Source organism: Thalassophryne amazonica, chromosome 8, assembly GCF_902500255.1.
Source record: "Thalassophryne amazonica chromosome 8, fThaAma1.1, whole genome shotgun sequence".
NCBI lineage: Eukaryota > Metazoa > Chordata > Actinopteri > Batrachoidiformes > Batrachoididae > Thalassophryne > Thalassophryne amazonica.
In genome coordinates, this window is record NC_047110.1 from 44,306,519 (window position 1) to 44,333,586 (window position 27,068).

The 27,068-nt window shown below is 40.4% G+C and overlaps 1 protein-coding gene across 1 annotated transcript in view; it reads right to left on the reverse strand.

Moving 5' to 3' along the window:
* tmem117 (transmembrane protein 117) overlaps positions 1 to 27,068 on the reverse strand; it is a 296,188-nt gene that overhangs the window by 12,826 nt on the left and 256,294 nt on the right. The window contains exon 7 of the mRNA XM_034176082.1: positions 12,882 to 13,011. Within this exon, the coding sequence (XP_034031973.1) occupies positions 12,882 to 13,011 (130 nt within the window). The remainder of the gene's footprint in view (positions 1 to 12,881; positions 13,012 to 27,068) is intronic.

Here is a 27,068-nt window from a genome sequence, read left to right on the forward strand (position 1 = left end):
AAATAACTTGAGTTATCGCCACATTTTTTAAACCCTAGAATGTGCACTGTACTGATAATTTATCAGTCAAGCAGACTGATGCACAACAAAACCCCCAATCCAAATCCAAACAAGTTTTAAGAGGCCCCATTCAGACAGACTGATATTCTGTCATGTTCATTTATCAGGAATAGCACTCACGTTACATTGCTTCGCAGAGACCGATCAACTTACAGGTGTTACTTTTCTGACAGCACCTTTGAACAAGATCACTACGTTACAGAGTGACATCCATCTCCTCAGGCTGACTGATCGTAGGCAGATGTCTCAGTGGGAATCTGTGACACTGCTCCCTTCTTCCCTTCAGAGCTCTACTGAGCCGAGTATTCCTTTAACTTTAACTAGTAATGACTTCATGACTTTCTTTGCTAATAAAATTTTAACTATTAGAGAAAAAATTACTCATAACCATCCCAAAGACATATTGTTATCTTTGGCTGCCTTCAGTGATGCCGGTATTTGGTTAGACTCTTTCTCTCCGATTGTTCTGTCTGAGTTATTTTCATTAGTTACTTCCTCCAAACCATCAACATGTCTATTAGACCCCATTCCTACCAGGCTGCTCAAGGAGGCACTACCATTAATTAATGCTTCGATCTTAAATATGATCAATCTATCTTTATTAGTTGGCTATGTGCTACAGGCTTTTAAGGTGGCAGTAATTAAACCATTACTTAAAAAGCCATCACTTGACCCAGCTATCTTAGCTAATTATAGGCTAATCTCCAACCTTCCTTTTCTCTCAAAAATTCTTGAAAGGGTAGTTGTAAAACAGCTAACTGATCATCTGCAGAGGAATGGTCTATTTGAAGAGTTTCAGTCAGGTTTTAGAACTCATCATAGTACAGAAACAGCATTAGTGAAGGTTACAAATGATCTTCTTATGGCCTCAGACAGTGGACTCATCTCTGTGCTTGTTCTGTTAGACCTCAGTGCTGCTTTTGACACTGTTGACCATAAAATTTTATTACAGAGATTAGAGCATGCCATAGGTATTAAAGGCACTGAGCTGCGGTGGTTTGAATCATATTTATCTAATAGATTACAATTTGTTCATGTAAATGGGGAATCTTCTTCACAGACTAAGGTTAATTATGGAGTTCCACAAGGTTCTGTGCTAGGACCAATTTTATTCACTTTATACATGCTTCCCTTAGGCAGTATTATTAGACAGCATTGCTTAAATTTTCATTGTTACGCAGATGATACCCAGCTTTATCTATCCATGAAGCCAGAGGACACACACCAATTAGCTAAACTGCAGGATTGTCTTACAGACATAAAGACACGGATGACCTCTAATTTCCTGCTTTTAAACTCAGATAAAACTGAAGTTATTGTACTTGGCCCCACAAATCTTAGAAACATGGTGTCTAACCAGATCCTTACTCTGGATGGCATTACCCTGACCTCTAGTAATACTGTGAGAAATCTTGGAGTCATTTTTGATCAGGATATGTCCTTCAATGCGCATAATAAGCAAATATGTAGGACTGCTTTTTTGCATTTGCGCAATATCTCTAAAATTAGAAAGGTCTTGTCTCAGAGTGATGCTGAAAAACTAATTCATGCATTTATTTCCTCTAGGCTGGACTATTGTAATTCATTATTATCAGGTTGTCCTAAAAGTTCCCTAAAAAGCCTTCAGTTAATTCAAAATGCTGCAGCTAGAGTACTGACGGGGACTAGAAGGAGAGAGCATATTTCACCCATATTGGCCTCTCTTCATTGGCTTCCTGTTAATTCTAGAATAGAATTTAAAATTATTCTTCTTACTTATAAGGTTTTGAATAATCAGGTCCCATCTTATCTTAGGGACCTCATAGTACCATATCACCCCAATAGAGCGCACGGGGGACACAACTCTCCTGAGACATAATTTGAGCTAACTGACACTGCTAATTCTTGTAAGATACAGACACACACAAAACAAATCCACTGTGCTGCCTGTTAGCAGGAAGAGAAAGAAAACCTGGACTCATTTCTGACGTGACTTTTTTTTTTGCTGCACTGAAGAGGTACAGCTGGACCGAGCTGGTTGCGTGGGCACGTGCACGAGACAGTAACATGTTGATTTGATTGAGTTAACTGACGCTGCTACACACACACACACAAAATCCACTTCCCTGTAAGTGGTTTGGATGCATGAAGAGCTGCTAACATGAAATGCTGATGTGATTTTTGGCTGAACTGAGGAACTACACAGTCTTTTTTTTTATGGAAGTCCGAAGTCAGTGCACAGCATCACTGGACTACACGTCACGGTGGAACACCAAAATGTAAGTCCCCTTTATGTTGTTTATAAATTAATAAAATATCAAATGACAATGATCTATTTTAGCCGTTATATAAAACAAATAATGAATGTTTTTACATTCTTTCAATGGTACGAATATTTAATTCGGTGAAAGCTGGAACATACCATTTAACGAGGCGAAGCACCTGCAAGCTGTATGATCTTCTCTTCTGTGTCTTCAATAGTGTTTTAGATAAGGTCACATAATTTGATTGCTATGACTGCAGGATTAATGGTCATTAGTGTATGCAGCGACATCTGGGGCACCTCACCTGTCTGTTTCCTATATTTAACCCTGTAGAATCACACCCGAGGGGAATGTAATACTAAGTCCACTGATTTAGCAGATGAGGTGTGGAGAGGTTTATACATTTGTTCCAAACAGTATTTTGTTACTGCCCTGAGCTCCTACAGAGTATTAAACTGGAGCATTGATGGTTCTGATATTGTTGTAACTCCGGTCTGCACACATTAGTGGAAAGAAACAAGAGGGATTACTGCAATAGGGCTGCACAGAAGCTGTGTGTGCTGGATACAGCAGACTATCCATTGTATGTGCAATATTTTTCTCATTTTACATGAATTTGTCCAAAGATCTCATTTGGGCACCTTTAAAATTGAATTTGGAAGGAAGGAAAACTATCTGGCAATACTGTAAAGTTGGCTGCAGTCAGTCAGCCCAGTCGTGTTTGTCAGAGCACGTGTGATTCTTCAACTCGTGCACAGCATCTGATGTACAGGGAAACTGGCCTTTTGTGTGGGTAGAAATATCTGAATGAAAGAATATGTGAATGTCATTAAAAGTGAACTTGAGCTTAAAGGATCACACTGGATTGGAAGATGAGTTCAGTGCTTGCTCCAATAATGGGTAATCATTGAGTTTGCTCCAGGGCTTATAGGTACATCTTTTAAGCAATGGGAAATTAAAGGGATACACTGTGTTTGTGACCTTTTTATACAAGGCACTTTTGCTCATTTTGATCAATTAAAAGTATAACATTAACAGGGGAGATTTCTTTAAATTTTTACAAGTTTGCAGCTTTGTGAAGGAGATGTTTCCCTCTTTTCCCGGTCGACCCCCTGAATACGAGTTGAACTCAATTATTTTAAATGACCCACTGACAAAGGGCTCAATTTCTAAGGTCTATAATGATCTGTCAGATATGGAATATCTGCCCTCTCTAGGCCACCTGAAGGAAGCTTGGCAAAAGGACCTTGGAGTAAACATATCGGACTCCCAATGGAACAAGGCTCAGGATAATGTCCACTCATCTTCAATCTGCGCTCGACACGGATTATTGCAATTTAAAGTTTTGCATAGACTTCATCTGTCCAAGCAACGTTTCACTAAAATGTTTCCTGGGACAGACCCATCATGTGACCGTTGTGGCCAGAGTCCGGCCTCATTGGCTCATACCTTTTGCAGCTGTCCAAACATCTACAACTACTGGACAATGGTATTTCAGATGCTCTCTGAGGTTTGCCATATACGTTTAGTCCCAGACCCGGTTCTTGCCTTATTTGGTGTTGCCCCAATTACAACTAACCTTTTCATTAAACAAAAAACTGTAATAAAATTTGTGGTGCTTCTGGCTAAAAGATTAATACTGTTGAATTGGAAGCAAAAGAACCCACCCTCCTTTACTAATTTATTACTGGATATAATGAAACATGTACAATTGGAAAAAATTAAATTTGAGCTGAAAGGCAAGGTGGACACATTCTACGGGATATGGCAACCGTTCCTAGATTACTTTAACGGGTAAAGTGAATCATACTCGTGATAGGTGACCCGCCCCCACTCATTCTTTCTTTCTTTCTTTCTCTTGTTCTTCTCTTCTTTCTCTTTTCTCAACTCTGTATTTTTTGTATTTGTTCCTAATTTTGTATGTGTCAAAAAAGAAAAAACCTTAATAAAGAGATTTTAAAAAAAAAAAGGACCACACTGGACAAAGATGCCTAAACTCAAAATAAGCATTTCTGTTGCATTATTTGCGATCCATTTTCTAAAGCATGCAATCATTCACGTAAAAACAAATCTATACCTTTCCACTTGCCATAAGAGCTTTCATAATTGCAAACAATTTGATATTCTTTGCTATGTCAAGTATTTTTAGTGTTGTGCACAATAAAGTCCTTCTGTAATATACTGACCAAAAATTCACATTCAGAGCCACTGTAGTAAGATGTGATGATCTATCTATGTAGTAAGATACATAGATAGATACTTTTCTGTTTTGTAAGCCTAAATTCAGGATAAAGATGCAAGGGTCGGCAGAAAAGTACTGCCTCCTACGTGATTATTTCACTAACAAGCAAGACACACAACTTTTCAGCCAGCCCTCGTACATGTTCAAATGAAACTATTAAAACAGACATAACCTGCATATTAACTACAACCCCAATTCCAATAAAGTTTGGACGTTGTGTAAAATGTAAATAAAAATAGAATACAATGATTTGCAAATCCTCTTCAATCTATATTCAATTGAATACACCACAAAGACGATATTTAATAATCAAACTAATAAACTTTATTGTTTTTGTGAAAATATTTGCTCATTTTCAAATGGATGCCTGCAACACATTTCAAAAAAGCTGGGACAGTGGTATGTTTACTGCTGTGTTACATCACCTTTCCTTCTAACAACACTCAATAAGCGTTTGGGAACTGTGGACACTAATTGTTGAAGCTTTGTAGGTTGAATTCTTTCCCATTCTTGCTTGATGTATGCCTTCAGTTGTTCAACAGTCCTCCGTTGTCATATTTTGCACTTCATAATGTGCCACACATTTTCAATGGGCTACAGGTCTGGACTGCAGGCAGGCCAGTGTAGTACCCGCACTGTTTTACTACGAAGCCATGCTGTTGTAACACGTGCAGAATCCATTCATCCATCCATTTTCTTCCGCTTCATCCGAGGTCGGGTCGCGGGGGCAGCAGCTCAAGCAAAGCCGCCCAGACCTCCAGATCCCCCCCAGCTCCTCCGGGTGAACCCTGAGGTGTTCCCAAGCCAGCTGCGAGACGTAGTCCCTCCAGCGTGTCCTGGGTCTTCCCTGGGACATCCTCCCGATGGGACGTGCTCGGAACACCTCTCCAGCGAGGTATCCAGGGGGCATCTGAAAAAGATGCCCGAGCCACCTCAGCTGGCTCCTTTCGACATAGAGGAGCAGCAGCTTGACTCCGAGCTCCTCCTGAGTGACCGAGCTCCTCACCCTATCTCTAAAGGAGCGCCCAGCCACCCTGCGGAAGAAACTCATCTCAGCCGCTTGTACTCTTTAAGATACTTACATTCCTCCACTTGAGGTAAGGACACTCCACCAACCTGAAGAGGGGAAAACACCTTTTTCCAGTCGAGAACCATGGCCTCAGATTTGGAGGTGCTGATTTTCATCCTGAACGCTTCACACTCGGCTGCAAAACGCTCCAGTGCACACTGAAGGTCCTGATTTGACAAAACCAACAGAACCACATCGACCACAAACAGCAGAGATGAGATTCTGTGCTTCCCAAACTGGACCCCCTCTACACCCTGACTGTGCCTAGAAAATCTGTCCATAAAGGTATTGAACAGAACTGGTGACAAAGGCCAGCCCTGGTGGAGGCCAATGTGCACTGGAAACAGGCTTGACTTACTGCCGGCAATGCGGACCAAGCACCTGCTGCGGTCGTACAGGGACCGAAATAGCCCTTAGCAAAGAACCCCAGACCCCGTACTCCCGGAGCACCCCCTACAGGGCGCCTCGAGGGACACGGTCAAACACCTTCTCCAGATCCACAAAACACATGTGGACTGGTTGAGTGAACTCCCATGAACCCTCGAGTACTCGATGGACGGTGTAGAGCTGGTCCAGTGTGCCGTGACCAGGACGAAAACCACACTGCTCCACCTGAATCCGAGGTTCGACTATCAGTCAAATTCTCCTCTCCTCTCTGACTACAAAGTCGATGATCGACTTTGTAGTCGTATCATCTGACCTTTGGCCATGTGTCTCAGACACTCGGGTGAAGAGAGGGGCTGAGCTGTCGACCAATCACCACCTGGTGGTGAGTTGGATCCGCTGGGAGGGGAAGAAGCCAGTCAGACCCGGCAGTCCCTAATGTATCGTGAGCGTCTGCTGGGAATGACTGGCGGAACCCTCTGTCAGCGAGATCTTCAACTCCCACCTCCGGGAGAGCTTCTCCCAGATCCCAGGGGAGGTTGGAGACATGGAGTCCGAGTGGACCATGTTCTCCACCTCCATTGTCGATGCGGCTGCTCGTAGCTGTGGTTGCAAGGTCTCTGGTGCCTGTCACGGAGGCAATCCCCGAACCCGGTGGTGGACGCCGTAAGTAAGGGATGCCATCAAGCTGAAGAAGGAGTCCTACTTGTCTTTGTTGGCAGGTGGGACTCCAGAGGCAGCTGACAGGTACCGGCAGGTCAAACATGCTGCAGCCTATGCAGTCGCAGAGGCAAAAACTCGGTTCTGGGAGGAGTTCAGGGAGGCCATGGAGGAGGACTATCGGTCGGCCTTGAAGAAATTCTGGCAAACTGTCCGATGCCTCCAGAAGCGGAAGCAGCTCCCCACCAACACTGTCTACGGTGCGGGTGGGGAGCTGTTGACCCTGACTGGGGATGTTGTCGGGCAGTGGAAGGAATACTTCAAGGATCTCCTCAATCCCATTGTCACGTGCAGAATGCGGCTTGGCACTGTCTTGCTGAATAAGCAGGGACTCCCCTGAAAAACACGGTGCTTGGATGGCAGCATGTGTTGCTCCAAAACCTGAATGTACCTTTCAGGATTGATGATGCCATAGGCACTAACACACCCCCATACCATCACGCCAGATGCTGGCTTTTGAACTTTGCGCTGGTAACAATCTGGATGGTCTTTTTCCTCTGTAGTGAATATTAATGATAAAGCCTCACACGTGGGCACCAATAAAAAATGTAGTGAATATTAATGCCTCCACACGGGACACCAATAAAATGTAACGAATATGGGTTAACCCTCACATGGAGGCACCGATAAAACTGTAATGAATATTAATAAATTTATTGGAATAAATTTATTAATAATTTACTGAATCGCGCTCACGGAGCACCGATAAAATGTAGAAAGTAGTGATTATTGGTGATTTGAGTGGAGACACTTTGCTTTACATATATTCAGGCCTCACTACGGGGACGCTTGATATGTAGCATTTAGTTGCAGTGAATAAGTAATTAAACTACCAAATTGAATTAGACTGGATTAGGCCCCAAAATAACGGGTCACCAAAATAATTGATTTAGAGTTTAATACTTATTATTTAAGCATTAATGGGGCACCACTTATTCTTTTTTTATATGGCATAATTACCATAATTTAAACATTAATTTATCTGCCTCAAATTAATTAATTAGTCTCGATTTGGTTTAATCAATCTCTGATCTGAAAATCATGAATTCTTCAATACGGTTGACCAAGAGTTTCCTTCTGTACCCAAAATAAACCACAGCAGAAAATATTTACAATTTATTTATAATTTATACAAGAAATGAACATCTGACTGGCATTTTATAGACAGTGATGAAAAATACGTTCATTCAGGGAAACAGTTTTCTTACTCACTCATGAGACATTGGAAGAAAGGTGAAGCTTAAAACTTTAAGTAAATTAATCTGATTGAAATTTAGTGATGAATTTTGAAGCCAATTATGAAATAGAATATTACAAGAATATCTTTAAAGAAAAAGGAGATGAGGAGCCACCTGTACCCATTGACAACAAACCTCCTTCATGGACCCTGGACTGGGTGGATTAGCTGCTGTTGGAGGGCTGGTTCCATCCGTCCGTCATCGATATCGGGCAGCGTGAGCTCACCTGGGTCGGAGGGGTTCGCCCAGAGGTGTTCACGGTGTGATCCCAGGGCTTGTGTCGGCTGGTTTCACCAGCTGCTGCAGTCAGGTGTGGAATCAGCGAAGTAGTCAGCTTGCAGTGACCCAGAGGTGGAAAGTGTTTGTTGAAAATGGTTCTTAGTAGCTTTCAAAATGGTTGGAGCCAAATTAAAGGCAGAGGGAATGCAGAGGGCGAGCAAGACTCTGTTCTTTTAAAGGGGGACTTACGTCACTAAACTCCGCCCATTTAGGGTGTGTGATCTCACAGACACTTCATGTCTTACAGCAAGCAGAAATGATTCAACTATTTAAACACATTAATTCATTTGAAATACTATTTGTTCTAAGGCGCCCAAATGAACACATTATTACGAGATATTTAAACACATCCTTTGGATAAACAGAATACTTCACCATCAGCATTTTAGACACTGCAGAAAGGTCTCACACACACACACACACACACACACACACACACACACACACACACACACACACACACACACACACACACACACACACACACACACACACACACACACACATCAGTTAACATGAGCACATCAATAACTGGAATGACTACATGCAAAGCATTTCGTTTGAATAATAAATGCAACAACATCATAAGTCTTTAGATATAAATGAGAGACATACTGATGTAAATTCATATTTCTAACCAAAGGTCTTTTCTTTGTTTTACTCAAGATAAAAGTTAGCTGAGAAGAATCAACGATTTATGGCCCATCTGGTTGTGGGGGAAGGGTCCCCCCTGGATGAAGAGAGGTCCTGTCTTATCTTGATCATAAAAGTTTTTGGGTTCTCCTGTAATGGAGAAGCTCAGATTCTGATGTTAAGCCATTATCATGTCATGTAGTTCACGAATTACAACCTTGTTTTTCTCTGCTGAAGCAGTGTTGGACCATGGGATGATGTCTCCAAAACTTATCTGAAGATCTCCAGATGACTTAGGAATTTCTCCACTGAGGTGGAAATACAGTCTCTGCATCCAGTGGGTTTTTGTGGTTGAGAGAGGATTAATATATTTTATTTAATCAGGTCTAATCGAGGCCATCGCGCTACACCTCTTTTGTCCGGAGGACACGATGTCCATGATTTCAAAAAAACAATTTGAAAGATGGACTCATCAGACCACAGCACACTTTTCCACTTTGCGTCTGTCCATTTCAAACGAGCTACAGCAACAGTCCATAATATAATCAGAATTTTCAGACAATCTGGAGAACTTTCTACATGTAAGCGGCAAGGCCAAAAACCATATTGAATACCTGTGACCTTCAATCCCTCAGACAGCACTGCATTAAAAACTGACATCATTGTGTAGTCCAGACCTGTCACCCACTGAAAATGTGTACCGCATTATGAAGCACAAAGTACGACAATGGAGACCCCGGACTGTTGAACAACTGAAGTCATACATCAAGCAAGAATAGGAAAGAATTCCACCTACAAAGCTTCAACAATTAGTGTCCTTCAGTTCCCAAACACTTATTGAGTGTTGTTAGAAGGAAAGGTGATGTAACACAGTGGTAAACATACCATTGTCCCAGCTTTGTTGAAACGTGTTGCAGGCATCCATTTCAAAATGAGCAAATATTTGTACAAAAACAATAACGTTTATCAATTTGAACATTAAATATCTTGTCCTTGTGGTATATTCAATTGAATATATGTTGAAAAGGATTTGCAAATCATTGTATTCTGTTTTTATTTATATTTTACACAATGTCCCAACTTCATTGGAATTGGGGTTTTACCACTGTCCCTGCTTTATATATATATATATATATTAGGGCTGGGCAACGTTAACGCGCTAACGTTGCGTTAATTATTGAGGTCATTATCGCCGACAATTTTGTTCCTCCCCTTAACGCTGCGTTTTTTTTTTTTTAGCCTTATGACTGTTGCTCGTTGCCTTTTATTTTGAAAGCGTCAGTCGTGGGCGAGCTTATGCTGCTGCTTCCTGCTGATAGCTGAGTTCACACAGAAAACGACACGAGGATCGAGAAAAGTACAGGCTATGCAATGCACAACAAAACAAAATGCAGAAAGACACCGAACTTTTGAATGGACATTTTCGGTACAAAGTTCTACAGGATCAGGCCCGGATCCAGACCGGTTTGGACCGATGTAGCTGCATTGGTCAAATTTTTTTTTTACGCATCGTTCGTCATCGGTAAAAAAAAAATCTTGAATAATCTCGAATATCCGAACGTGTCCCCGCGGTGAACACAGCTTTTCGGTGGTTTTCATGTCAACCTATAGTCTGTAAATGATACGGATTTTTCCGAGTTTCAGAGTCATACGGACGTACAAATAAAGTCGGATATTCAGGGTTTGGTATGTAATAAACTATTTCTGCAGCGCGGCTCCACTTTGAAACCATGAACCATTGAAGCAATGCTTTGATCCAGTAGCTCGTTGGTTCTTTGATTCACTGCTCTTCAGAAACGGCAAGCCGCTTCTTAACCCCTCACAAAGCCATTAAAATATCATCAGTCACGTTTGTGTGGATTAAAGTCACTAACTGGGACTCTTGTCTTGTTGCTGTCAAGAAACGAGAATCGTCCTCCGTTCCGTTCACACAGCTCGAAACGCTGCGCGGCTGAGACAGAGTCCGGTCGGAATTAATAACTTCAAAATGAATCGCGGCTTTAAATAAAATGACACCTCTTTCCAAATGTAATACAGACAAGAAACTACAATCGACTAAAACGTTTTTTTTCTCCCAAAATGAAACGTGCTGTATTTTCTTTTCAAATTACATCCTGAAGTGAAGCACAGCAGCTGTAAGCTCAGCTCAGATATATGGAAACACATTCATGCCAATGTCTGAAAGGAAATGCTTTTGACAAAAACTACAGATTTTGTTTATTCCTATTTATGTCCAGAGATCAAGGATGCACCATGTAGAGTTCATTATGTACAAAGTTTAAGGATCCAGTGACCAAATTCATATTTATTTACTTTAAGACTCAATAAAATGTTCAATTTCAATTCAATTTAATCGGCTTATAAACAAAATCTAAATATACTAAAACAAATACATCACAATTGTACACATAGCAAATGGTGGTATGTGTACAATTGTGACGTATTTGTTTTAGTACATTTAGTCATGGACATGAATATTGTTATTTTGATATGAAACAGGATAACAAATGACCTGCCAGTGGTTTTATATTTGATTTCATTAGTGTGTTTCAGTTGAAATTTACATTTTCAAATTTATGCAATGTTCATTTACATTTTCAAATAAAACTGCTTTTAAGCGGCTTTTGAATTCATTTTTGGGTTTCACATATACCATGCGATTAATCATGATTAATCACAGAAAGTCATTGAGTTAATGCAATTAAGATTTTTATGTTTGCCCACCCCTAATATATATATATATATATATATATATATATATAAGGGACATAGCAAATTCATTATTTGATAGCAAGGCACAGGATTTTGCTGCACGAGTAGTTTCAAAAGTTTGTACGGACGTTCTGATAGTTTTCCCTTTAATCTCTTGGCATGATTAAAAGATAGCCAATACACATCTCATGGTACATCAGGACAAAAATCTATTTAAAAATTACCTCTGCACGACACTCTTCTGTGTACTAGTTTTTTGGCTGAAACAATTTCCCAAACAAAATAACTGCTTTGAGGTGTTTTCCAATTCAAATAACTTGAGTTATCGCCACATTTTTTAAACCCTAGAATGTGCACTGTACTGATAATTTATCAGTCAAGCAGACTGATGCACAACAAAACCCCCAATCCAAATCCAAACAAGTTTTAAGAGGCCCCATTCAGACAGACTGATATTCTGTCATGTTCATTTATCAGGAATAGCACTCACGTTACATTGCTTCGCACACAGACCAATCAACTTATAGGTGTTACTTTTCTGACAGCACCTTTGAACAAGATCACTACGTTACAGAGTGACATCCATCTCCTCAGGCTGACTGATCGTAGGCAGATGTCTCAGTGAGAATATGTGACACTGCTCCCTTCTTCTCCCTGAGATATACTGTTAATAAGCTTTTAGTCAAACCAATCACGTTGCACCGGAGCCATTTCCATAATGGTTAATGGCAACGCATCAGGGTTAACGACCTTTGGTAAATCGTTTGAACGGCTTAACATGTAGCACAGGAACATTGGTTTTTGTGTTCTACTGATGGCCCTGCACAATGGAGAACAAAATGTAGAAACTATGATTTCAAGTGGGAAATACAGTCCCTCGCTGAGAGAATAAAAAGACAGAGATGTGACAGATGAAAAGATGTGTCTGGCACAACGGGTGCACGGAGAGGAAGAAGGAGCAGAGTTACAGCAGCGGCGGCACCTGTGTGCCATATCAGTGACACATGTATTATAAATGGTTGCTGTGGTTCAACCATCAAACTCTTCCCAAAATAGAGGATGCTGAAAACTGGAGCAGTGATAGCATATTTGGTATTCAGAATACAGTTCAGAAATAGGCCAAAGTTCTGTTTTCCCTGTGGATATTTTTATTTCTTCCTGCTATTTAATCAGATAGAAATTATGACAATTTATTTCAAAGTGTTAACAGGTATTTAGGGATACCAGAAATACTCTGGTTACAAACAAGGCCAGCATCCAAAGAAATGACCCTATACTTTATGTGCAGCAGCCATATTTACCTGTGATGTGGATGTGGTACTCCTCTTTAAAGAGTCGCTTGCAGACAGGAAGCCTGACTTTCACATGCGTGGTCGACATTCCTGGTAGATTCATATCCAAATCACCCATGAAGTGAGGAAACTCCCAGTCCTGAAACCCAAGCACATATTCTGTATATAAAGTTATACAACAGTGATGCAGCAGAAGAAGTCAGTTTTATATTGGCCCTGAGGCCCATTCGTGCCCTGGATTCCGCAGTGGGAAGTGGATGAGAGTCTATGGACATATTCACAAGAGAAAATCCATGCCATATCTAAGCATGTTTAACCCCCCCAAAGTCCAGTCCCTTTGACTAGTGTGAGCACTGCAAGTTTTGTCGTGCCTGACCTGACTTGTAGAAGTGTTCGGTGGTGCAGTCCAGTTGGACTCAGTTGGCCCAGTAAACATGTAGTATGATCGCTAACAGTGCCAGAGCACAGATCAGGGACATCACTAGTAATATTATTAATGCACTTGGTTTCAGTGCAGAAGGTTCCCAGTTCAAACCCCATCCCTGCCATATTTCTCAATGTAATGTGGAGTAGCATCAGAAAAGGCATCTGGCGTAAACCCTGTGCCAATTTAAGATGCAGATTCACCTTGGATTTGCTGTAGTGACCCTGAGTGCAAACAAGGGAGCCACTGAAGGGACCTACATTTTCTAATATTATTATTAGTATTTGGATAATACAGTCTTCAATTCATTCAACAACATCTGGGTTAAAAACAGGTCTGGTTTCTCACCTCAATGATGAATGCATATCCTGGTCAGTGAGCAAAGTCACAAAACATTTTCTCATCATCTGTTGCCTCCATAAAAATCTTGTCATGCCTGCAATATGACTGAGTGATAAATCCCTTATTGTGTAATTTCTTTTTTATAGGTGGGTTAAAGTTATTGAGTTCCTCAGTGATTTTTGTTGCCCTGTTTTATTCATATTTAATGTTCAAACTGATAAACTTTATTGTTTTTGTGCAAATATTTGCTCATTTTGAAATGGATGCCTGCAACACATTTCAAAAAGCTGGGACAGTGGTATGTTTACCACTGTGTTACGTCACCTTTTTGGGAGCACTGGCATTTGGGAACTGAGGACACTAATTGTTAAAGCTTTGTAGGTGGAATTCTTTCCCATTCTTGCTTGATGTACGACTTCACCTGTTCAACAGTCCGGGGTCTCCGTTGTTGTAGTTTGCGCTTCACAATGTGCCACACATTTTCAATGGGTGACAGGTCTGGACTGCAGGCAGGACAGTCTAGTACCTGCACTCTTTTACTATGAAGCCACGCTGTTGTAACATGCGCAGAACGTGGCTTGGCATTATCTTGCTGAAATAAGCAGGGACGTCCCTGAAAAAAACGTTGCTTGGATGGCAGCATGTGTTGCTCCAAAACCTGGAAGTACCTTTCAGCACTGGTGGTGCCAACACAGATGTGTAAGTTGCCCATGCCATGGGCACTAACACACCCACATACCATCACAGATTCTGGTTTTTGAACTTTGCGCTGGTAACAATCTGGATGGTCTTTCTCCTCTTTTGTCTGGAGGACACAACATCCATGATTTCCAAAAACAATTTGAAACGTGGACTCACAGAACACTTTTCCACTTTCCACTGTCCATTTCAAATGAGGTCGGGCCCAGAGAAGGCAGCAGTGTTTCTGCATGTTGTTGATGTATGGCTTTCGTTTTGCATGGTAGAGTTTTAACTTGCACTTGTAGATGTAGCGACGAACTGTGTTAACTGACAATGGTTTTCTGAAGTGTTCCTGAGCCTACGCGGTAAGAACCTTTACACAATGATGTTGGTTTTTAATGCAGTGCCACCTGAGGGATCAAAGGTCACAGGTATTCAGTGTTTGTTTTTGGCCTTGCCTCTTATATGTAGAAAGTTCTTCAGATTCTCTGAATCTTCTGATTATATTATGGACTGTAGATGCTGGAATCCCTAAATTCCTTGCAATTGAACATTGAGAAACATTGTTCTTAAACTGCTGGACTATTTTTTCATGCAGTTGTTCACAAAATGGCGACCCTCGCCCCATCTTTGGTTGTGTATGGCTGAGCTTTTTGGGGATGCTCCTTTTATACCCAGTCATGACACTCACCTGTTTCCAATTATATATTCTTTGAGCATTCATCAACTTTCCCAGTGTTTTGTTGCCCCATCCCAACTTTTTTGAAATGTGTTGCAGGCATCCATTTAAAAATGAACAAGTATTTGCACAAAAAAAAGTTTATCAGTTTGAACATTAAATATCTTGTCTTTGTGTGTATTCAATTGAATATAGTTTGAAGAGCATTTGTCCAACTTCATTGGAATTGGGGTTGTAGGTGAAATTTCCTTATCAATTTGTTCACACATATTCAGGCTAAAGTCTCTGAAATTCTGTGATCCTATTCATGTCAGCACCTCAGCTCTGTGCGTCTTTGGATCACCTGCTTGGCACATGCATGGCGTGGACTGTGACGAGTGCAGTTCTAAGATAATATACAGTAAACATTATTGATTTCACCGTGGGGAAAATCACTTCTTGCATCAGCAACAGTTGTACAGTAGTAAAGACAAGAAAACTATTTACATTAAAGAAAGGTGACTAGTGTATATTGCAATGTTTGCTGCTGGGTGCATAAATACTGATGTGAACAGTTTATCTGAAAAATAGAATATAAGTGAAAATATGTATGTATATGTATAAGTATGTATAGTTAGGATAAAATAATTGTACAGGTTAAACTGCACAGTTGTGTATGTAATAAAGCACAAGAGGTATCGGAAGATGTAGTTAATCGTGCGAAATCAGAAGGTGGATGTGGTGTTAAAAACATTTTGAGGTATTATGCAGTCTGACTGCAGTTGGAAAAATGGCCTGCTGAGGTGTTCTATTTTGCTCCGAGGGTGCAGCAATCTATAACTGAAGGAACTGCTTAAGGCTCCCATAGTCTCATGTAAGTGGTGACAGAGGTTGTCCATAACTGATGTCAGTTTTGCTAACATCCTCCTCTCACCTACCAGCTCTATGGAATCTAAAGTACATTCCAGGATAGAGCCAGCCCTTCTGACTAATCTGTTGAGTCTCTTCCTCTCCCTCTCAGAACTTCCACAGCCCCAGCCTCTGCATGCAGATGAAAAAATACATAACACATTAATCACTAAGTCAGTGGGATGAGACACATTTGTTTTGTGCCTGAATGAGAGGTGTTCAGATCACGTACTCTTCACATGGAGAGTGTGCCGCAGCACAGCAACAGAACACAGCCAACAAAAGAAGTGAAGCCAACAGATAAGTTGAAACTACATGATAGAAAAAAGACTGTTCAGACAAATCAATTCAATCACAGAGCCCAGAACAAAGAAGTGAGGGCAGAACCCTTGTATTTTTTATTTTTCTTGAGGAGCCTGTTTATTGAGTAGCCACTCCCATCTCTGCCATTTATATCAAGCTTTCCTATCCTGTGCTATCTGCTCATAATAAATGCTACATTACTTCACCTTCCTATAAAAATAATTTCATCCAAATAGGGTGAAACTCACTAATCTTTCAGTGCTATACACCATTACTGTAGTGTGCTTTCTGAAAACAAAAGTCATGTTGATGGTGTAGACTTGCTCAGGCCCAAAGCGTGTTGTGCAAAGTGAGTGCAGGTCAGTAGATGAATGGGAAAGGGGAACAATCATGGTCAGACAAAGTACAAGGCAACCAGGCCTAGTGTGAGTACTCCCTATGACTGCTCCAGTAACCATTTACTGCTGGGTGAACAGAGCCAATGCAGATTAATTGCCTTGTCCAAGGACACAGACAAGCAGTGCGATCGGGAATCAACCCAAGGTCTAAATACTAGTAGTCCAACTCCTCCCACTGATCTACCTGATACCGCTTCAAATGAAAAAGACTGAACATATTAGAATAAACCCATTAATACAACAAATGTCAACCATGTAATGTGCTTTATTGGATGTCAAATGCAGCACAAGCTTCTCTGATTATGTCTGTGTGGAGTTTCTCATTGACTGACCGGTCGAGCATGCAGCCTTATGACACAGAGTGCTTACAGGTTTGTGGAGCGTAACGATGGATGTGCCCTAAGATTTAAACACATCAAAACATGACAGGCACCTCAAACTGACATTCAGAAGCTGCACCTTTGTGTGGTTTTGCTTGTTTGGTATTCTAGTAAATTTGGAGCACACAGATTTTCCATGACTTATCAAGGGCTAAGCTGCATTCCCAAACAGGTAAAAAAAAAGGCAGGCTAAGACAGCCCAGACACAATCACCAGCTTCTTCTGAGGGCTCCCTAGATGTTCCTAAGAACAGTCAATTCCTTTCCAGTTAATTCTAAGTATACGAGGTCTGTTAGAAAAGTATCGGACCTTTTTATTTTTTGCAAACTGTCGATTGCGTCAGTTGCTGGTACGCAGTGTTTGTGTGAGGACATGTGTTGTGCGTTCGGCGGATTTTCATTTCAAGGAAAAAGACGGAACGACTGGAGCAGCGCCGCATCAAATTTTGCCAGAAACTGGGCGACAGCCAGGTGGAAACCATTCGGATGATTCAGACGGCTTTCGGTGACTTTTCAGTCATGTGACTATCCGAGAAATGGCGGAAGAGGTGGCATGTCACAGCATGTCCTGTGAGACTTCAACACGGAGGCGCTTTTGCGCCGCCATTAGCCACTTCGGCACAAATTTCACCATCACTCTTTTCATGGCCAAATCTTCTGTCACAGTGGAATGTGCCGAAAAAGTGCTGATGTCCACCTCCTCCGCACTTTTCGGATAGTCACACGACGGTCCCGCATCACCACAGCGTTCACTTTGGAAATGATCTGGTCATTTCAGCATGTTGATGGCTGACCGGAGCACGGCTCGCTCTCCACCGTTGTGCAGACGTCTTTAAACCGGTTGTACCCTTAATCTGTGTGATGCCCAGAGGATCGTCACCGAAAGCCGTCTGAATAATCCGAATGGTTTCCACCTGGCTGTCGCCCAATTTCTGGCAAAATTTGATGCAGCGCTGCTCCAGTTGTTCCGTCTTTTTCCTTGAAATGAAAATCCGCCGAGCGCACTGCACATGTCCTCACACAAAGGCTGCTTACCAGAAAATGATGCAATCGACAGGTGTGAAAAAGTTCACGCATGTGCACAAAGGTTCAAGATTGGCTGATGCAAGCACGTGATTCAAATCCATCAGGTTTTTGCAAAAAATAAAAAGGTCTGATACTTTTCTAACAGACCTCATATCTTAAGGTCTCCTACTATTTGCATATACTTAGAACCCATACAAGTCCAGGAGGCATCCTTATTAGATGTCCAAATCACCACAACTACAATCTTTGCACATAAAGGAGCAACATTTCTATAAACTACTTCAGGATGTTCCCATTCCTGCCATCCTGACACGAGTCTTGTCACCCTTGGAAGGAAACTGATGTAGACCAATTGTAAATGCGATCACACCGTTTTGTTCACTACCAAAGCTTCATAACCCTTATTGAGGGTTGGAGTTGAGATTATTAAGTTTAGAATAAGATGAGAAGCATTATTGGCCAAGAACTTTGACCTTTTAGACAAAATTTAATATAGCCCTGGGTGTTAAATTAGATCTGTTTCCTTGATGATGTAAACTTTGTATGATCCCAATCACTTATTTATAGTAACTTGAATCTTTAGTCAGTGATCCCTAAGGAGGATGATTACTTGAGGAGATCCACATTTTGTTTCTGTTCTCTGGCTGTCTTAATTTCTTTGGTCAACTCGCCAGAACACCTCTCTCTGGAGTCCACTGTCAAAATAGCAGGGCACAACAATTCACTACACCCCAGTTCTTAACAGGGACAACCAATGACAATTTAATTAGTTAATTTAATGTTATACCCAAAACATGTACCTCAGTTTCTGTTCAGTTGAAGTGTCATAAGTGTTCAAATTTTCTTTATGTAATGTAGAGTTGCGTCAGGAAGGGCATCCGGTGTAAAACCTGTGCCAATTCAACATGCAGATCCACCTTGGATTTGCTGTGGTGACCCCGAGTGCAAACAAGGGAGCAGCTGAAGGGACTTACAGAAGCCTTAAAAAACAATACAACTGAATGTCATCAGCATCGACATGATAAGAAATATTACTGTAACGTTATAATCTGTCCAAGTGAGAACACATACAGAAGAAAGAGAACAGGATCCAAAAAAGAACCTGAGGCACATCACATGACAGATTTTAACCTGATTCACCCAAACAGTAACAGATCGCTCAGAAAGGTACTATGTGAACCATTTTAGAGCCAGCCCAGACTCATGCTTTTTTGTGCTCATGTCACAAAATGAGTCACATTTTGGTGATGCATTTTTTTTACTTTAGTATTTCTAATGCTACCTCTTGCCCCAACCCTAACTCTAACTATAACCCCCACGACCACCCACCCCCGCATCACCCCGCACTTCATGCTCCCGTCACGAAAATGTGGCACGTTTCCTGATGGGAGCACGAACCCTAGATTACTTCACTTTTCGTGATGCCATCATGAAATGGCATGAGATTGGGTTGTTTAGAACACACCCAGTAATCCCAAATGAATCCTTTAACCTATGTATCATAATACTGTGATCAACAGGATCAAAAGCAGAGCTGAGGTCCAATAAGACCACAACTGTGAACTCTCCAGTGTCTGCAGCCATAAAATGTCACTATACTTTAAGTAAAGCTGTTTCAGTAGAATGCAAACAATATAATATACAAGGGTGATTCTTTAACTATGGGCACTATTGGCCTTGTAAATGTAATTTCCACCACACCATTGCCTTACAATATAAAGCGCCCTGGGGCAACTGTTTGTTGTGATTTGGCGCTATATACATGTGCTCTGATGTCACTGTTTATCTCCATAGAAACTACCCAAACAATCTTTCATACAAACTGTTTAAAGGAACATTACAGTGTTGTGGTGGAAATTACGGCAATAGTGTGGGACAACTACATTTTGTTTAAAAAAAAATCACAACAGTTGTATGACATTGAATACCCCAATTATGTTTTGATTATTTTACTGATATTTTATTCAGTGATATTTTAAAACATTAGAAAAAACATTTCTTTACCATTCATTTTTATCATTGAAGATCAAAAGTCTGGGTGTGGGACAAGCACAAAACGGCAATATTTGCATATAATGATGCTGAAAAAAGGTGAAAAAGTCATCATAGACTACTAATTTTCTACTAAATTTCTTAACACACTTTCATTGTAAAGATAGCTATAAAAGTGTGAAATTTCCCCTTTTTTCTGTTTGTCATACAATATGATCAAAGGACATAATAAGTGCCCGTAGTCTAAGAATCACCCACAAACAATATCCAAATAATATACAAATAACAGACATTTTATTTTTCCAATGCCATGCTTCTGAAATTTATGTGCAAACATAATTTTAAGGTATTTGTCAAATATAATACACAAAATTAAAATTTTAGACAATGAAAACACATAATACTGATTCGGAGCCTGGCACAAGGATGGACAACAGCATACAAAAAAAATGAATGTTTATGAGTTTCATGGTACAAATATTTCATGAGGTGAAAGATGGCATGTTCCATTCAACGAGGAGAAGCCAAATTGAATGGTACGTTCCAGCTTTCACTGAATTAAGTATTCGTTCCATTGAAAGAATGTAAAAACATTAATTATTTGTTTTATATAACACTTGGCATTTGATATTATATTAACAAGAGAAAGGGGACTTACATTTTGGTGTGGTGCTTTGACATCAACAGTCCAACACAAACTTAAAATAGGAGTCCAACTTGGAAAAACACAGTCCATGATGCTTCCAAAACAAACAAACAAATAAACAAAAAGACTTCATGTACTTCCTCAGTCCAGCGAAAAACTGCATCATAAATTTGTCCAGCTTTTCATCCTAACAGCTCTTCATGCCTCCAGAGGGCTTATGGCATAGTAGATTTGGGTTTTGTGGGTGTGTGTGTGTGTGTGTGTTAGAAGAATTAGCACCATCAATTAGCTCATTCAAATCATCGTCCACCAGCAAAACAAACTCTTCAATATTTAGCTAAATGCCGCCCCCACTACTGTGTGCTTGGGTGGAGTACACAGCGTGCAATGGTACAAAACGTATGGAACCATATTTGCACACTAAATGTAACACAACACAAATGGGACGAATAATCCATGTCACGTGACATACAAAGCACCAATCAAATGACAAGGATTCACTCGACCGTTATATAAAGGCTACTAATTCATTTAAAGGTTTCAATAGACAATATGCCACTGAATGAGGGTAGTTACTTCTTTTTCACAATCAATTGTAAAGACATCAAATGTATACAAATACAAACCTTTTGCCATTACAAATTTTCTCTCACTGACACCCTGACTAGCAAGCTCTGCATCCCCCAGTGTGGGAAACCCTGCTTTGTGCCACCTGTGACATCAGGGCTAATGCAGTGCAATTGTACTTTGGTACTGTCTCATTTAAGGTGACTCTGAAACTTTTTGTGCCTATCATGATTAACATCATTGGCCCTGTAACCCTGACTGGGGCTGTTGGGGCACCACCAATCATTGTATGATGAACCCACACTACCTCTGCCTTTCTTGGGTTGACCTTTTGGACACCACAAAGGAAAGGCCTATCAACTCCCTGATGCGACCTTCTCATCTCGTCTTCCGTCTGCCCTTTGCTAGATGGTTTTAATAAATCCTGAGTATCCTGACACATGCCAACACCATTGTCCTTTCATTGTCATTGTTGTCAAGTTGTCATGTGAAAAGAATGTATCAAAATAATAATGCTGGTGTCCTTCCGGCTGCTCCCATTTTGTTCGGGGATGCCACAGCGCATACAGCCAGATCAGCATTTGTATTTGACACAAGTTTTACATTGGATGGCCTTCTTGATGCAAATGGTAAACGGGCTGCATTTATATAGCACTTTTCCGTCTGCATCAGACGCTCAAAACACTTTACAAATAATGCCTCACATTCACCTCGGTGTGAAGGTGCTTCCATACAAGGTGCTCACTACATACTGGGAGCAACTAGGGGATTAAGGACCTTGCCCATCGTGATTTTCTGGTCAGGCTGGGAATTGAACCGAGGATCCTCTGGTCTCAAGCCCAACGCTTAACCATTAGACCATCACCTCCAGTTTTACCTGGAGAAACACACACCCCCTGGTGTTCCAAAGCGATCTCCATCCAAGTACTAACCAGGCCCCACGTTGCTTAGCTTCTGAGAGCTGACGGGATCAGGCTTACAGATAATAATATTGTTATAATAATAATATTAATAATAATAATAATACTTTTATTTATATAGCACATTTAGGATAAATATCTTTCAAAGTGTTTTGTAATACCAAATTGATATAAAAACACAGATCAAAAATAAAATCAAATAATCAAATAATAATGAATCAAAAGAAATATCATATAAACAGCGCAACATTGGAAACCAAAGTATACACACAAAGAAAATATGAAATTTTTATATGAATCAAGTTAAGATAAATGTTACAAACACCAGAAAACAACTGTGTTTTAAAATATGTCAGTTTGTAAAAAAATAAAAAAATAAAACATTTGTTGAGACACATACTGAAACTATGAGAAATATAGTGCCTTACAAAAATATTCACCCCCTTAGGCTTGTACACATTTTAATTTGTTTATGCCATTTTGATCACAAAAAAGTAATAAAGGGTTCACTATATTAAAATATACAAAATGACTCTACTTAAACTCAAACTGAAAGCAAATCTTTACAATGTGATATAAGGTAAATAAAAATATAAATGCCAAGATGACCGGTTGCATAAGTAATGGCCATCTTTGGTCTTACACACATAAATCATCAGTTTTAAATGTTCATGTATCCATCCCCTGACTTGTCTAAAGAAAACTGGCAATAAAACTGATGATTTACATATATCAAAGGGGTCCATTACTTATGCAACATATGATCTTGGCTTTGATATTTTTATTTAATTTACAGTATATCAAGTTGTGGAGATTTGCTTTCAGTTTAAATTTAAGGAGGATAATTTTAGGAATTTTAATATAGGAACAGCATTTCACATTAGCATCAAGCTAATGCATGTTGCCAAATGTGGGCTCATAAAAGGTACAATATGCAACTCATTAGCGTCCTGACTGCCACAAGCACACACTACAGTTAGGCAGTGATCATATAATGGACAATGGATTATAATAATACAATAACATGCTTTTGGAGGGTGGTATCCATTTTCAGAGGCCCGACGTCCATGCCCAGTCGCCCAAAATGACTGATATTCGCCAAAGTTAGACGAGAGGACTTCATTTATTTATCTGTCATTGCGGGCGACTTGGCATGGACGGAGGGACTCTGAAAAGGCATACCGCATGACAACTGCATGTTATTTGCATTATTCTCACTTACTGAGATACACAACACGTGAATTAACATTAACAATATTTAATGTCATTTCAAAACACCCGACACCCAACAAACACATACATAAAAAGTTGTCTCACTTTAACTTTTGTCATGTTGGCTGGTGCGCGCCGCTCTCCAAACTCGCCAGTGCATTCTCATCAAGCTGGCTCTTTGGCTGCTGTTCATTGTCGGACTATCCATGAGAAAATCATTGGTAATATCCATATTGGGACCAACACACACTTCTCGCCTTTTCATCTTTTTGTCTGCGGACAGTTCTTGGGCTGCGCGCACTATGATGTGATCAGTTTATGGGATTTATTGGGATACCTGCCCGTTACTGCGGACAGGTATAGCCAGGTAGCATAAATGTAAATCTATGCTACCAGCCCAGCAACGCCTCAGTAAGTGATAATAATACACATTATTATATAGCTGCGATGCTACGCACACTCTGATTGGCTGATTACCATTCGGACCTGGTAATCGGACCTGTTACCATGACAATGGGTCTGCAACGCGTATTTTCTTTACAAACCAGGAAGCTAAAAACATGATTAGAAAAACAACTCGGACAGGAATGTACTCCATAAATATCTAAACAGAATCGGAAAAAACACAGTTTGAAAACTTACCAGCTAACGACCGAACCATCTGTTAAGCTAATGGAGGTGAAGAAAGTGAACAAGCCCACCACTGTCAGCAGCATATTCGGGCAATACTGTAAGTTTATATATATATATATATATATATATATATATATATATATATATATATATATATATATATATGTATGTGTGTGTGTGTGTGTATACACATATAATAGCCATATAATAAACAAATTATTAACCTTGCTTGCACAGTCTGTACGGGGATATCGAACCTCTGTGTTTATCGCACAGACCTTGCTAAAGCTCAGTCCGTACTGTCAACACCTCAGTCTGATACTTCCCTGTACAGACCTCTCAGTTAATAATCCTTTAATATTTTACCACAGTGCTAATACCAGTGCACGCATCTCATGCCAGTCTGCTATAAAATGGTAACGTGGTCCCTGTGCTCACTGCACTTACCACCACCAACCACCATGCCCTATGACTGTTAGAATAGACTCCAGCCCCTCTGTAACCCTTAACAGGAGTAAGCAGGCATAGAAAATCAATGAAAATGCAAAACTGATAGCAGGCAGTACTGTGTTATAGACAGCAATCTGTAAATGAGGCTTTAGCATGCGTTAATGGACACAAGTGCAAAATCAAACAAAATCTTCCATTAAATGAAGTTTGGTCACTGGTGCAAGGGAACCATTCATCCAGACACATTTGAAAACAACTCAGTCCTCCAATAGTACTATATGTTATGGATTTGTTATTGATGCTCACAGTAACACACACAGCAGAACTCACTCAGCAGAGCGCATACGCAGCGCGTATAGATGTGCATGCACCAGCTGCACGTACAGCTCAGAGTCTGTTTGGGATGAAGCATAGGCACACAGGTAGTTGTGTGCAGTGGTGGAATGCACAGACATCTGGTTTTGTGTCAGCAGAATGCACATACAGCACACACAGACATGCATGCATCGTCCCACATACGTAGACCCCAAGACGTGCTTGTGTTTATTTTGTGTGTCACGGCATGACTCATCAATCACTGTAATTACCGTATTCACGTGTCTGAGAGCCCAGGACCGAGCATCCGCCCATCCCCCCTTTTTGAAGAAAGCTGGTTGTTGATTAAACACCCACCTGAAATTATTATTTTCTTTAAATAAAGTTTATTAAATGCCCACCTAAAACAAATTAATTCTGTGACCCTCAGCATATTGTAAAAAGCAATAAATGAGTTCTCACGATGTTTTTCTCCCCTCCCGTGTCGGACTTGTGATGACGTCATCTGTTTGTCCTGTGCTCTTATTGTGAAAGACTCTTGTGCAAGAAACAGGAAGTGTTCTGTGACAATGTGGCTAGCTTTGTATGGACTGCAACAAATGGATATGTAATCGCCTGGATTTAAACAGGGACTTTTTGAAGCTTCCATGACAGCTAGAGTTTTCTGTTTTAATGTAAACGCTGTGCAAAATGTTTCAGTGAAGTAAATTATTCTCCATGTGGTTAAAGCTAGAATGCTGGCAATCTTCAATAGGTAAAATATAGTCTGAAGTTTAATATATATAAACTACATCATATTTAGAACCCATTAAATTTTTTGGGGAATTTTTAATTCGTGGGAACATACATAATTTGAGGGAAATCCATAGCGTATTTTGCCTCAGCGAACGTTAAAACCTGCAGACGAATTCAAGCCGGACTCAGATAATAATAACTCAGATAACAGACTCAGATAATAACCATAACTGTACACCGTCAGACACCAGTCACCAGGCAACTCACCTGTCCAAAAGCAGCACTGCAAAATCGTCGTGAGTTCTATCGCCAGTATTCTGTCGCTGCAGCTAGCAGTGAAAACCCCAAACGTGACCTGTGACGTCACCCTGATGGTGTCCTGGCTTTTGAATTTTTAGCACGTGCCAATAATTCTGAATTTCTTTCGATACAGACAAATTTTAATCATGTTCAGACTAATATTTTGGGAATCCTTTATATTCACAATAACGAACAAAATTACTTTGGTCTCCATCAAAATTTTAACAATCGTCTCAATTTCAATATGCTTCCTGGCACTCTAACTTTAATACTGAAAACTGACCATGCACCTGACAAGGAACACTAGGGTGGCCCTTACTATATAACGAAAAATTAAAAGTTTGAATTGTGTTACTCTGACCCTCTAGAAAGTTTCTATTTACCTAGAAAATAATTCCAAAAAAATATTTTTTTAATTTGAACAAATTGTACAGGTTGCTCAAAGGCCTGGAACATAATAAGAACGAATAACCCAATAGTTCTAGAAAACAAAAATCAATAGACACAAGAATTATGAATCATATTTTATTTTAATTTACTAAGTAAGAAATCACATTTAGTCTGTGTTAATACATCATTAAGTAATGGTAAACTTGTCAAATATATGTACTTTGTTCATATATAATGTGCACTTATAGCAAATTTCAAGTCTTCATTAGTGTAGTCTTCAAAGCATTTGGATATTGCTTCAGAGGATCAGCTACCACTTGAAGCAGATACTGCAGCTGCTCTACTTACTCTACTGGTGGCCTCTACTGGTGGTTGGCTCTCACTGCGGTATTGTATCACTTCCTGTTCCGGAGCACAGCGGTGTTTTTCTGTATCTGTTAGCTGTTTAATCTGCGCAGTTAGATTGATCTAGTTATCTAGATTACGATTTGTTTCCCAGTGTAATCTTTACGTGCCTTAACTAAAGCACTCCTTCTGCTGAATCACCTCTAAATTATTTACACATTATTCACTTTGCGTGTTTTTAAGAATCCGCTAGCTTAGCGTAGCTACTAGCTCTTAGCCGATTTAGCATGGCGGCTTCTCCTGTCTCTCCCGCACTTTTCTGCTCTGGGTGTGAAATGTTTAGTTATTCCTCGGCCTCCTTTAGCAGTAATGGTACTTGTAATAAGTGTAGCTTATTCGTAGCTTTGGAGGCCAGGCTGGGCGAATTGGAGACTCGGCTCCGCACCGTGGAAAATTCTACAGCTAGCCAGGCCCCTGTAGTCGGTGCGGACCAAGGTTGCTTAGCCGCCGTTAGTTACCCCCTGGCAGATCCCGAGCAGCCGGGAAAGCAGGCCGACTGGGTGATTGTGAG